We start from the raw sequence: 15,431 nt of genomic DNA, 5'->3' as shown, positions 1-15,431 counted from the left end.
CATTTATGCATAAAACTGCATAATTTAGACTCATTTTTAAAAATGTGGACCCATTCTTTATTAGAAAAATTGTGTGGGACTCTCCCAACTGTCCCAATAGCTGGCTACGGCATTGCTGTTATGTTTGCCACTACCGACCATCAAGACCACCGCAATTTCGCCTAATCATCGCAACTATGACCACAACCACCCTTCACCACTACCATGACCAAAACCACTCATCATCACTATCATCATCATTTCTACCACGATCTTAAAATCAGCCTAAATCATCCTAACAATTATTGCATCATTACCGTCTTCGTTATTGTCATTATCATCATCATCCTCTTTCGTAAATCATCATTGCATCACTGTTGTCGTCGTCATCGCCATCCTCGTCCTCCTCCTCATCATCATCATCATTATCATCTTCAATAATAATACTATTACATATACAACCATTATTACTGCAGTATGACCATTACATTTCTATTACTACATTACAACATCTTTATTAACTATTACTATTATGCCTACTATTACTATTGCTATTGTCATTGCTTTTGCTAATTACCACTGCTACTGCTTTGAATATATTTATTGCAACTGCTATTTCTATTGCTTTCACGAGGCTACAGTTACTATTACTGGATTTATTAGGCATAATCTTAGTATTAGTAATTAGTAATATTTTAAATTTAGTATAAGAATCGCCATATGGGAGTATATCAATCAATCAAGCAATCAATCAATCATCACCTCTGTTGACAATGCAAAACACAATAAACGTATATTAATAATAATAAAAATAAGAATAATATATTGCCAACGTTAAAGAAGAGGATCCTGCGAGAGTGCATGGGTGTAATTGCACCAGTTTTGAAGTTTCAAATTTTTAAGATGAGGGCGTATTATATAATTGACGACAGTTAAGCGAACCAGTACTGTTACGCGCACTTTTTATACGAACACGAGTTACAACTAGTTTCCTCCAAACTGATTCGAATTTCCAAATAATAAATCAGGAGTCTGTCGCATATTCCTCATTTTTGTGTTGACAATTGCGGTTAGTTGCGGTGTCTAAGAACTAGTGCTGTTCGACTACACCTGCGCAAAAGAGTGTGATGATCAGTTGTGTTATTCTAATTTAAATTCCCAACGAAGCAATGGCCTAGTGGGTTATTTCTTTACATGTATTCTTATATCCAATATAAATTGTAAATTCGTTATATAACATATGCCTATAGTATACAGGTAGGCCTAGACTATGTAACATATAGATAATATAAGCCTATAATATTAATATATATAATAAATTTTATTATAACATATAGGATTGCATGTAAAATACTATTAGGCATATATACATGTAGGCCTATATTTTTTTTTATTATACTGTCAAAGCGAAAACATAGACACGAAAGAGTGAAAAAAAGGCACACGTGATAACTCTAAGGTATTTCGAGTAGTCATTGGCGAGCATCAAGTTTCGGATCATCTTATAATTGCTGAAGATACACGGAGCATTATATAGGCCTACCCTGTAATACGAGATTATTTAAACCATATCAATATGATGGAGAAAAAAAAATCAGCAAATATATCTTCGATCAATTGAGATTAATGGATACACAGCGATAATGTGTAAAATTCCGCTTCAGGTCCTACTCCACGCTGGCTTCGCCCTTCACTCCACTTGGTAGCAAAATTTAAAATTTAGATAGCCCCATTTTCCAACTGTTTGAGTGATCAGATGAAAACTTGACAGCTATTGCAAAGGTTTCGATAGAAAACATATGATAAATGATAACACAGATCGGTGCGCCTTGTCGTCATCTCTCAGCAATGCCCTGGTAGCCGTATGACGTCATCAAATTAATCAATAGTGATTTAGACTACATCGTCAAGATAACGTCAGAAAATCAAGTTTAACAACCCAAACATCGATAAAACGTTAATTCTACATAGGCCTACACACAATGTTACCAAATCCCACGGTGCATTTGCTCATTGGTATATTCTGTTCACACACTTACGTTTTAACACGCACGCGTTCACAGAGTTTGTGCGTGCGATTAAAGTGTGTGAAAGGAACAAACCAAAGAGTAACAAACAAACTAAATACAATTCAAGTTGTCATACATTAACAATCGTCATTAATTTGTGCACCACCTACCGGTATATTTCAATTTTAGTAGACAGACCCTGTACCAAATAATTATCAACATTGCCGACGTCACTTGCAAAATAATGTGCTTACGTTGCAAACTTCGAAGATACATATTGTATTCTCATGCTACTGATATTTTGTTCGAATTAAAAACAAATAAATTTAAACACACTGAAGTAGGATACAATATGCAATTATTATATTGAAGTGCTACTGTACTGTCACCTGGATGCAAATACAAATCGAAACTTATCGAAAACAGGGCATCGCCAAAAACACTCACCTGCGCGTTGCTTCTACAGCCGACGAATGCGAATTACGATTTAAGTACATAAATTTGCTAAAATCAGCTAAAATCCCAGGTTTGTCAACAAGAGGACATATGCAAGCAAATATCTATATATATTTTTTTGCGAACACAGATCGGTGGTACTGGCAGACCGTGTAAGCATCTGAAAATACAATCTACTACTGCGAAATGATTCCAATAAACCTATCTATAAGAGACCTGACAGGGAGATATAAAGGCAATGCACGTCATTTGGCCATCAACCAATAAGCTACTAGAAACAATGACGTCACAACGCAGCCAAACGATAATACTGCTCCGAGTAGAATCACATATCGATGCGAGAAATGAACGTCAGACTGAATAGCCAACCAATAGGCCGTACGCCGCTTTGACCCCTCCACCTCGCAAGCAAATTACACGCCGGCCCCGATTTCTAAGGCTTACGCAAAAGAGTAATTTTTCATTGTATACTCTGCCGGTTATTTTTAACCCTCGTAAATTGTATGGAGAACAGAAATAACTTCTAGGCGGCTGACGCTCGACTGCACGGAATACCAATCTGTGAGGCGTATAATAGCTTTATAGGCGCAGCGATCCATGGAGATTTTTTGTAAAAATAATACCGAGACAAATCAGGTCCTTTCTAATAATAACGTTATTATGACCTTGAGAGACCATGCCAAAAACGAACTTTTCATTCATCACTTGGGCCTACAGCGTTTGGAAATATTATGGTTAAATTTTGACGTCAAGCTGCAGACCCTATTCTTCATTTCTATCAAAAGCTACGAATAATTGTGTCACGTGACGCAAATATTGATGTTATATATAAGTCAAAACACAAAGCGCCACAAAATATCGCTCCAAAATATTGTCTTGCTTTTGGTGACATTTTTAGAGCTAAACGTGTTTAGCTTAGCGTATAATATGCTTCGGATATTAAAATGTTCAAGCCTTTTTAGTAGGCCTATCTAATGTATTTTTAAATAAACACATTTAAATCTAAAAGCGTCAAAATCATAACCACATTTATACGCTACATCACCTAAGCAAAAGCGAGACAATAATAATGAGGAACTTTTGTGTTTAAACTATAAACACTATTTTTATACAGCGGCAATATGCTTTTTTTTTAAATAGGCCTTTAGGACAAAATAGGCCATTGCGCAAGATTCTCTTTGCACACATATCTTCAATCCAAATAAATCAACATATTGTTTTCCATTTCATCATGTTTTCTGTTTAAAAATTCATAATGTAAGACACGTATTTCCATAGTTAAATTATTGATTAATTTGACGCAACCGCGGGTGACGTTAAACTCGTTTTGTGTTACAAGACGGTTTTTTTATCGGGTAAACGTCGTCGCATCAGTTCAATGAATTAATATCTTTTCTTAACCGAACAAATTTGGTCCAGACCGTGGTATTAAGTTTAAATATTTTTTTCTGACTACAGTAACCCTCAGAGACACGAGTCCAATCTCGATCAGTTATTTGAGATGTAGAATAGAAATTAAATCATAACCATTTTAATTCCAATTCCACTTTTACAGTATTTGCATGCTAGGTCTACAAAATCCACGACACCGACAAATGTCGATTACAATTACAGTTTAATCATAAAAAAAGTAAGTTATTGATTTCTTTTTGTAAAAAGCATTGGAATTAAAACGGAGTACTTACTCGGACGTTTCGAATTGTATTACAATTACATATAAAGTATATTGGTTTGTATATTTATTTACCATAATTTGAGAGGCTGATTTACAACTTATGTGACAACTCCAAAAAACATTCAACGCGTAAGCAATAACATACACATGTAATAATCATCAAGACATCGATCTATTTATAAAACATAAAATAGGCCTAAAAAAGTAATCATAGGCCTAAATATAAAAAACCACATTAATCTGTCTCAGTACTTAACATAACAATGTATGTTAACCAATTCATATTTTGATCTCATTATTGAATTCCTTGTTAAAAGACGTAATGGAGCAGATACTTCTTCAGATGAGATAAAATCTTAGGGAAATTATAAAAGCTGAAACTAATTCCCTTAATAATGAAGCACAAATGCATTCTGCTCGTTTATTTGTTGACCATCCAATCCCACAAATAAAAAATGGAGGTTAGGCCAGGAACCTATAGGCCTACTGTTGATTGTAGGTGTACGATTGATTGACCCACCCAGAGACAAGTACCGTACGGTACCTTACTAAGTCCCCAATTCATCCAAGTCCAAATAAGAATTATATAATACTTAAAAGAATTGATAAGGGTATTCGAAAGATACTGTTCATACGATTCAACTCGTCATTTTAAACAAAAGAACAATTACCTTTGTGCAGTCATAATGTCTGCAACAATACATTGATAAAGAATGAATTGAAAAAAAAAATAATTTGCAATAGACCGAATGACGGTGGTCGTAGCATTTATCTCAAAAAAGAGATGTTTAATAATTTGCTTTGGATCAATGATTTAGGAGAGAGGACAGAGTGTGGGAGACTAGATAGTAGTTGGGTGATAGTTTGCGGGTGAAGAATAGGATGGCTAAAGAGAACGTGACAATAAAGGAAACTCATTTAATTAAGCTCTTACCAAAATACAATATTGCCAAATCATTCCTGAGTATGATAAACGCTGTTCTTGAAAGAAGGTAGAAAGAGATGGTCAAAGTTTCTTACGAAGTTTCTAATATTGAATGTTCCAAAGTATCTCCAGATCATGGGTTCCTCCGGCTGCCAAGAGCACATATATCTCTCATCATAGCCATGGCATCATTTTAGCACCGGATGAGGCATATCTTCATTTCTTTGACAGTTCGTCAACGATAAATGAGTTATTTTTAAACTGAACGATTAAGTTGTGGGAACAGCTCATACTGCATCTAAATCCCATATAAAACGTAATATCCATCGTTTATTATCTGAAAGAGTAATGCAAAAAATAATTGGCATGAAAATTGACCAGGTGAAATTGGGTTTACTTTTAATAATAAAATAATATAATATAATAATTATAATATAATATTCGTAAAGACTATGCGCACGCGCTAAAATATTCGTTTAGGTTAAATACAAGCTAAATGCTATTTTATGCCAAAATACGGAAGAATTAAACTCACTTAAGATATCCATTCCGGAGTTCACACTCTTATAATGTATACATAGTCATGTACTTTTAAAGGTTATTATCATTTATGGTCGGAGATATCACCAAATAATAACAAGTGACTAATTCTACCACTCCACCAGTCGCATCAAACTTCGTATTCTAACCTTCTAACTTCATAGAGCTATTTTACATTATCATATCATCATAGTCATTATCATCATTATCATTATTAAATCAAGTCGTATATATCATGCTCAATGATGATTTTAAATGAAGACGAAATAATACGAATTATTTCATCTACACATCTAAAATACATATTGAACATAATATATAGTCCATAATATTATATTATATCATGTTATACTATATTATATTATATTATGCTATGTTATGTTACATTATATCATAGATATATTTTACATTATCATCATTACTATCATTGTCATTACCATAATTATCATTATTAAATCAAGTCGTATATGTCATGCTCAATGATGATTTTAAACACTTAAGTAAGCTTTTGAACACGCTATGAAATAGTCATGAAAAACAGCCCTACATAATTAGGCCTACTATATTAAACTAAATTATATTTCCAGACGTTTGACATTAAAAGTTACCACAGTCAATGAGAGGCATACTTACTAACACAATCCTGAATTAACAAGTGCGGTAACTTAAATAAGGGAAGAACAAAACTATAGGGAGATTGCTGGGACAAAGATAAGTAACGACTGCAATCGTGGATTGACATGAACACCGGAAGAGAGGAGGAATGGAAGATAATATATATATTACAATAGGCGTAAATATTGTATATTTATATATTGTATAGATATAATACATATATAGACATACAGAAAGAATAACCTGTAAAGCGGGACCCTCAAATCCCATTTCGTTTAAGCAGGACCATGGACTCAATGGGAGTTAAAGGGAGGACTAACACAAACCATAAACACTTTACGTCACAGCACAGATATCCCAGCAAAAGAATTACCGGAAATAATATCTGTATAACAAATACATTGTTACGAACAGGTATTCACAGTTCATGCTAAACAGTATGATGATTCTATTAATAGAATACACACGACTAACTGACGTCATAGCCCAAGTGTATGTTTATTCACTTTTGATCGTTCGCAGAATACGTTTTATTATTATTTAATGAATTCATTCATTGAGAAAGAAGTATTTTTAGAACCCGTTTGATTTTCTGAATGAAAAACGTGGGTCGCTTTCAATGTATTTTTGGAAAAGAACTTTTTTTAGACCTTTTTTATGTTCTAGCAGAAGATATTTTGGTCTATGTTTATTATTAGTATGTAGGCTCTAAAAATTAAAAAAAACCTTTTCAAGAGCCATTCAGGCTCATGGGGACTGGAGTTTTTCCCACACTAGAAAAACAACCGAGAGGATTTAAATGCAAAGCTCCACACAATTTTATCCCGTCTTTAATGACACGTTTAAACTAAACGTGTTTAGATATATCTTAATGTGCTTAAGATCTTGACGTGTTTATCATTAAATGTGCTTAGGTATTTGACATCATGATGTCAAACGCATTAGGCCGTGCTTAAACACGTTTAGCTTTTTTGTTTTAACACAGACGGGACAGCATTGCGTGGAGCTTCGCGTTTAAATCCTTCACGCTGTTCTTACAGTTCAGTATCTGATGAAGTTACTCTCAGAGTCTGACGCAATGTATATACGTGCGAAAGAATAATACAACATACTCCAAGAAAGAAAAAAAAAAAAAAAAAAAAAAACGCAATCGTGCTGGGTATCAATATTCCGACTCTTTATTGGGTCATCATCAAGACAGATGATGATGGTGACCCAATAATAATCCAGGGGAAGTATGACACTCTCACCCGCTTCAGCATACTACATATATGTAGTATGATGAAGCTCCATGAGGAAAAAGCTCCAGTCACTATGAACCTGATGATGACCTAATAAAGAGTCGAGATACTGAATCCCAGCACGATGGCGTGTCAATTCTGGTAGCCTTGTATTATTATTTCGTACATAAGTGCATTGCACTGCGCCAAACAGTTTTTCGGGACTAAAAAACAAACAAACTATAGTAGCCCCAAGCTTGCTTTACCTAAGGAACTAAGTGTCTTTAATCCACTGTAACGCCTACTCGACCTACAATAATGTGGTGAATTGTACTATGGTTTACCGGTAGTCAAATGTGAAAAAGGTTATAATGAGATAAATGCTATAATGGTCTTTGGTTGAATACTAACTAGGAACACACGGCAACAATGGAACAGCGCCTAACATTATTCAATATACCGCAAGACAATCCCTTACTCTGTTCCGTACTTTTTCGTGAAGATGCGCTTACGCGACCAACAGCGTTATGCCCCTCAGAAGGACGAGGTAATAGGTGTCTCACCAAAGGCCACAAACAGGGACGGCACTGATAATTCTCAAACTCCTTCATCTCAAAGTTAGAATGAGAAAAACGTTTAACACTTCAACATCTCAAAAGCGTCTGCGATTGAAAGACGAAAGACCTCAACAAAAGTTTTCAAATCGTTAACACCAAAAGTTTGTGAAAATTTAAATCGCAACTTCTACAGATTACGAGATTCTAAACTCTTTGGTTTTTGACAAACGAATACCAATGTTATTAATGTGACGCGCTTGCACTCCTATACACTGTAGCTGTAATAGAAGCTAGTGTTGTTACCAGTGATAATAATAATAATAATAATAAAAATAATAATAATAATAATAATAATAATGGTGGTGATTATGACAATAATTATGACGACGATGATGATAACGATAACAACGATGATGATAATGACGATGGTATGACAACAATAATGAGGATAATAATGATAATTATGATGATAATGATCACCACTATGTGTGGTGATCATTATCACTCAATGTGTTTCTGACTAAAGACGATGGGTCATTTTTTAGCGATATAGTGACGTAGGTGGTGGTAGTGGTTATGATTTGGTGATGCTTGTGTTGGAGATACTGTTGATGACTCGTGAACTATATGCTTAACATGTCGTAGCATGCTTACACAATAATTAAAAAATATGTATTTTCCACCTGGAATTATTAATAAGTTATGTTAAGGTCATTCAATCTAATTTGCATATACTATATATCAGGGATGAGCCAACATCGCAGAAACTGTTTTAATTAACAATTAATTTTTTTTATAACGCATACCATTAATGTGTTTCTGCCACATATCTTTTATTAACTTTGTCACGTTGGCTAAATGATTAGAAAAACACGCCAAAGAAATCAATACACGTTCCGAACTGATTTCATTTTTGCAAAATGAAGATTATAGCATTTTTTGGTATTTAAAAGATTACTATTTAGGAAAATACATATACTATTCATTCAATTCCAACTTTACCTTTACCCTGCTGAATAATTAATCTGAAATCTTACCTGTGTGTGGGCACTTTTTGTCACCAACTCCAAAAAATTTTGGCAAATATCCCGAGGTTGGAGACCCTTTCAGATGTTTCACGGCAACATTACCTTTGGTGTTCATTAAACAACAAAATGTATTGTAATCCGAATGGAGACGTATCTGCTTGTCTCCCATCATGTATTTTGGGTTTTTTGTTTCTCAATAAACCATATTTGCTGTCAGTAACCATATTTGCTGTCGGATACTTGTGCAATTCCACTGTAGATATGGACGTGGTAGACTTCTTCGGACCGGCGGATGAGGTCGAATGATGGAAAATCTGACGAAAGTGAAATTTTAATTTCGAAACAATACGTATAGAGTTTTCATGATGAGTAGTAAATAAGGGTGGGAATATAGTGTGTCATTCTCTCCGCTTACTTGACGCACATCTGCCGGGGATACAGAACTCAAGGCATGCGTGCTCAGACGTTTGTCTACGTCAGTACACGAAATTGAACAGTGTTTGCATCAAGAAGAAGACCATTAACTTACCTCGTGCGTCATCACATCGCAGAACGTATACATGTAATCATTTACTGACGTCAGCACTCATTAGAGGATCTTTTTTGCGCACCATTGAATAGAAGTCGTCGACGCAATGATGATGATGAAGATCGGATCGCTAGCGTCACTACTTTATTATGCTACTACGTTAATGGGCTCGGCTCTTGCGCCAATCAACGACGATCCGATGCCGAAATCATACGAGTAATTAAATATTACTTGTTGCTAAGCAACGATAATGAGATGTTGGTCTTCCATTACGAGGATGGAGAATAGCGAACGGGAGCAACCTAATTGCAATAAAGTAACAGATCGATGAACAGTTTGATATGATGAAAAATGGCGCCCTCTATCCAGGTAGTCGTGTACGCACCTGGATTTTCTGCTGATTTCTTTAATGTTTACTCGCTTTATGTTGTCTTTCATTTTAGAGAATTTTCTTAAAATATATAATCGAACTTTATTAATAATATTTAAATGGTTTATCATTTTAGAAATCTCTCTGAAATACAAATGTTTAAAATTGATCATGTCCTTAAACAACAATAATGCCGCTAACCCAATCGTGTTTTCAGCTATTATACTATGCCCTATATACAAGATTAAACCAAATCCACCGACAAAGCGTGAACTACACACCATGTGCACACTTAAGTCGGGCACACACACACACACACCACATCGTCCGACGGTCTTACGACCGTATAGGCCGACAAATCCATCTCCGCTTTCAATGAGCAACTGACGAACTCACGCCGTCGCTGGTTGTCGATGGCAGAACGATCCGTTGCGTTGTGTTCTCCATAAATCGCGTGTCAGACGATGACCATCGGCACACAGTGTGAGCGTCTAACAATATCTGGCAACGATATTATTAATTCAAAATATGAGAAGTTGCAGTCTAGAGATCTGTTGTAAAATCAAACGAAAAATCCTCCTAATCTATTGTACTAGATCATTGAACTTTACTTATCTCTACATACATTACAGCACTTACAAATAACTAACGATGTTTCATGAAGGATCAGAGCGCTTGAAGCATGGACTAGCTCATACAGTAACGTTCTTCTTTTTTTCTAAGGCCTTCTCGTGTCTGAGCTAGTACCCGGTAAACCGGTGCCAGCTATTCTCGTCCGCCACAACGGGGGTTGTGTATGGACCACCGGGGAAACTTCCAACTCGTCTCAAAAGATGTACTAGGTTATGTTTACAGCACATGAGCCAATCGTGTACACTGGGCCTACAATTGACTTGTTCCACCTCCAGAACCATTAGGTAAGTGTGCGGAACCAGCGCTGATACTATAGCGGCGCCCTGCCTTAACCACTTTGTCATTTGATCGATTTATCTAAAACACATGATTACTACTTTCCGATGGACATGATTGCTTTCGCTGGTTTATACAACCTTTAAATAACGAAAAAATGTAATTACCAGTCCGATAAGTGTTTATCAAAATTGTATAATCGAAATGTGAAGATAAGAAAATGAAAATAAAGAAAAATGAAACGACAATCAAATAATAATATGAAAAGAAAGGAAAATGATAAAAAGTGAAAATAATAAGAAAGGAAATGAAAAGAAAAAATGAAAAGAAAAGATAATGAAGAGAGTGTGACAAAGAATAACAAAAATAAAAACATACGGTAAGAAAAGAAATGAAAACGTAAAGAAACGAAAATAAAAAAAAGGAGGATGAAAGAAATTCAAAATAAAAATTTAAAAAAAAACATGAAAAAGGAAAATGAAATGAAATGAAAAGAAATTAAAGGAAAATAAAAAGAACAAAAATAAAGGAAAAGAAGGTTTGAAAGAAAAGAAAAAAGAAAATGGAATAGAAAGAAAGAAATAAGTGAAAGAAAAATAAGGAATTTAGAAATACTCTATAGGTAAATATTTAATGTTTAATCACAATAAACTAGATTAATAAATTTATAATAAATCATAAGGTTCAGTATTTCTGAAAAGAATGATGCTTTTGTTGAGTTCGTGTTCATAAAACGAAATATAAGAACGTAACATTAGTTCATTATACATCAGTTTTATTTAGAATAGATTAATAATTAAATTACTATTGTCTTTCACAAATTCCGTCTAGTTGGTTTTTTGTTTGTTTGTTTTTTTGTTGTTTTTGTTTGTTTTTTTTTTATCAGTTGTCTGAAAACTTCACTATCAAAAATCACTGAGCGAGGTCCGAATATTCTCTGCTAGGGAATGGTTAGAATCAATGATGCATTTAGTAATATTATTATTTTACGTCTGTTAATTTACGAGTATTTTGTTCTCCTGCTAGGCCTTATTGAAACTTAATAACTTACTTATATACACACATTTTGAAATTAAAAAAAAATTAATTTAATTTTTCTTAAATCGCAGAGAGTACAGTACTCAGAAATCAGAAATAAACTTTCTAGACAAAAGAGGGCGACATTTTACCTATTGGCATCGCCGCATGCGAATTTGCGTAACATATCGTCATTAGTCTGTTGTCTTATGTCATATTTTTTAACTTGGTCAATTTTTTGGGTAGATTCTTAGCAAACGTGTCTAAACATATCTAAAAAATTCACTGATTAATAAAAAAAAATTGGTGCCAGTTTTTTTATTCACTTCTAGGGCCTCCATTTTGAATTTCAAAATGGCCGCTGCCGAAAATTAGTTTTTAACAAAAAAAATTGCAATTCGATCATCGTTATTCATTTATATATCATACAATAGTCATTTTATATTATCTGATATCATAAAATAGGATCAATGATGCATTGGGAAGAAAATAAGAGCACAAAAATAATCCCCCTCCCATAAATCTTGCTCCCCCACACATCTCCACTGGATTTTCTTTTGCAAAAAAAAAGGTTTTCTCAAGTACTCACAAAATTTCCACATATCACTATATTTTGCCATCTGAATCTCCCTAACTTAATCACTAAGCACTGACACTTACCCTTTTCCCCTTAATTCCCCCTGCCCCACCACCCCGTCCCGGGCCATTCCCCCTCCCCAAACTTCTTTGAAAATTAAAAAATAGAGATAAAAGATGAAAGGTATATTCAAATTTAGGCCTAAGACTGTGAGTGCCATTTCCGGCCATCTAGTTGCCATAGCCACAACATTTTGTTCCTCGGTTTCCACAATGTTGGACAGGGGAAGATTTAGGGAGGGGAACGTTCCCCCTGTTTTGCCATTGTCATCTTTTTTTTGTGTGTTAACAGTGAAATTACAAAATCGCATACAAATACTAAGTGTAACAGCATGTACTGTACATCAATCATGTCATTACTAGACATATAGGCCTATCTGTATAATAATAATAATAATAATAATAATAATAATAATAATAATAATAATAATATTAATAATGATAATAATAATAATAATAATAATAATAAATAATAAATAATAATAATAATCATCATTTAGGCCTATATGAAATTGTTGCTTCCTCGTTTAAAAAAGTCTGGATCCTCCCTATGTGGGATGGTGCCATGGAAACTTTGATACACAAATCCATTCATTCAAATCACTTCTACGAGATTTACACTCTCTGCAAATAAACACTAGCAGTCTGACAAAAGTGATGCTGCAGCATTCTAATTTAAAAACTAAGACCTTGCGTTCAATTTAGAAAATAAGTTCAATTAAATGCATTTTGCAGCTGATACCAATGTATGTTTCTTAAATTGATATTTTGACCCACAAATCTTACTCTTGAAGATGCGGTGCTATACAAAATATTTTAAAGCCGCTACTGTTGAATAATTTGTTGAAAATTTTGTCAAGAATGATCCATTTGACATTTAGAGTTCAAACTAACAGCAGGGTGCAAAACACAGATTTTAGCTGAGTAAAACCATCTCGGCCTTCTTTGACTGAGACAGTTTGTGGTATTGTGATGCTGCAGCAGCGATATAGTAGTGGCCTGCCTTTGGTTTGGTTCTGGTGTGTAAAAATGACCTCCTAAAGGACTCCGAAATTAGGAGTATATCGGAGTGAAAAGAAAGGTCTACCAGTTTGCAGTGTTTGTTGAGATTTTCCATTACTTGACAGACTTTTCCTTCTTGAGATCTGTAATGAACAATGTAGTAGAAACCACTAACTGAATGGTGTTAACATATCTGCGTAAGTTGATGTTGCACATACTTTCCATAATGTCACCTTGTCCTCAGCTAACCAAAAACTCTCAGATCTGATCTGATCTTCCAGTTAACAATTGCTTCGTCAACAGGGGGACTCAAGATTAGGTACTACGACATTTTGGCATCATACTGGATCATATCCTAACAATTCTTTATTAAGACACCGTCTCATGTAAAGCCTATTAAGGTTAGAAGGGACTGAATGGGATGAATACTACAACAGTCTGAACATCACCAGCAGTGCTTGTAGCATGCAGTACTCTGGTGCAGGTTATGCACTGCTCATAGAGTCACAGTTTCAATTCACAAAAAAGTTTACCTTGTTCTGAAAAATGAATTAAGAGTTGTTAGGTGCCGATGACAAAACCAGTTAAAAACATTCGACACACTGGTACTGTTCCTGCAAACCTGAGATAAAATGTCCATACAATTAAGCTCGCAAACAAAAACAGTAAATCATGGTAGTTTAAATCTTACACCTACATCTTTCAAGAAACAGATAATTCCAGTTAAATCATTATGCTACAAAAGCTCTGTTACAGCACCCCGAACCAACCAACTTAGATCGTAGACTGATGGTCCAAGCAATTACCGGTAACTTTGTACATTAAGCAGTTTGTTGACTGCCTTTTCAGTAACCAAGAGGTTGTAAACTTGGAAAAAAAGACTTGGGTTAATCTCAACAGACTTGGTGCAGAATCCCCACCAAATTGAGAGCGTGAAGAGCCATGAAGCAAATCAGCAAACAACATAAATGAGAGGAGGTCCCTGGTTTGAAGATTAAGAGCATCAGCTGCCAAGGAAGTTCTCCAAAGATGACTCCAAAATCAAACTAACGAACAATTGAGTTTTATCACAGCAATTCACATGAACGATGCTGCTGTTTCCCATAAACTCTCCATTTGGTGGGAAAAAAGTAATTACAAAGATGCTCCAGTGATGCCAGGTAGATGTACCATTTACCTTTATAAACTGAAACAGCGTTCTCTCGCATGTAGCTATCTGCTCCATTTATACAATGTAAATTTAGTCAGCTGGTACATAGCAATAATTCACTTTTTTTTGGGGGGGGGGGAGGCAACATTTCCGAATTTGTATCATTGACTGAATTGGATTGAAAGTTATAGCTTTTTAGGTTTTTTGAGCATTTGAGTACTTTAGTCATCAATAATAAATGACAGTTTTTCTCTAATTATATACCCTTTATATAATTTGTGTATACATATAATACATATATGAATATGCAAGTGATAAACAGATAAGGAAGATTCATAATGATCTGTATTACTTGCGGTACACCAAGATCCAGTGGCGGATCCAGGAATTTGAAATAGAGGAGGCCTGGAGAGGGACATTCGCAGGTGGAGGGTCTATATTTCCTCAGCCCCACCATGATTGGGCTGAGGTAAGAAAATTTATGATTATGGCACCTCTAGATGGCCGGAAATGGCACTCCTAGACTAAAAATTTTAGTCGAATTTTCTTTTTTCTTATTTTTTTTTAATTTGGCAAATTCAGTGGGGCCCGGGCCGGCTGGGCCCCCCTTGGATCCGCCTATAAAGAACTAGTGCTGTTCAACTATGCATGCGAAAAGGAATGTGAACGATCAGCTGCTTTAATCAGATTTAAATTCCCAAACGCGGTGTAATAATGGCCCAGTTGGTCACTTATCCTTCAAAATTTATATATACTGGTACTCTGGTACTGGTACAGGCATTTATAATGCGCCTCTTCCTTGCGGTTATAAAGC

General features: G+C 34.9%; 1 protein-coding gene across 2 annotated transcripts in view; it reads right to left on the bottom strand.

The window, feature by feature from the left end:
* The window catches only part of LOC117125505 (probable nuclear hormone receptor HR38), a 22,192-nt gene extending 12,734 nt beyond the window's left edge, over positions 1–9,458 (bottom strand). The window contains exons 1-2 of one of the 2 annotated variants that reach the window (XM_033272011.1): positions 9,014–9,458; positions 5,054–5,381 (exon numbers count right to left, since the gene is read on the bottom strand). Coding sequence is in view for 1 of the 2 variants with exons in the window: in XM_033272008.1 (XP_033127899.1) it covers positions 2,436–2,485 (50 nt within the window). In the remaining variant the exon portion in view is untranslated. Of the gene's footprint in view, positions 1–2,435; positions 2,805–5,053; positions 5,382–9,013 lie in introns of those variants that run through there. The other variant, XM_033272008.1, reaches the window with a different exon arrangement.
* Positions 9,459–15,431: the final 5,973 nt, after the last annotated feature.

Source organism: Anneissia japonica, unplaced genomic scaffold (genome assembly GCF_011630105.1).
Source record: "Anneissia japonica isolate Jap-2015-1 unplaced genomic scaffold, ASM1163010v1 scaffold7731_len1735946_cov199, whole genome shotgun sequence".
Lineage (NCBI taxonomy): Eukaryota > Metazoa > Echinodermata > Crinoidea > Comatulida > Comatulidae > Anneissia > Anneissia japonica.
This window is presented reverse-complemented; position numbering and strand designations above follow the sequence as displayed.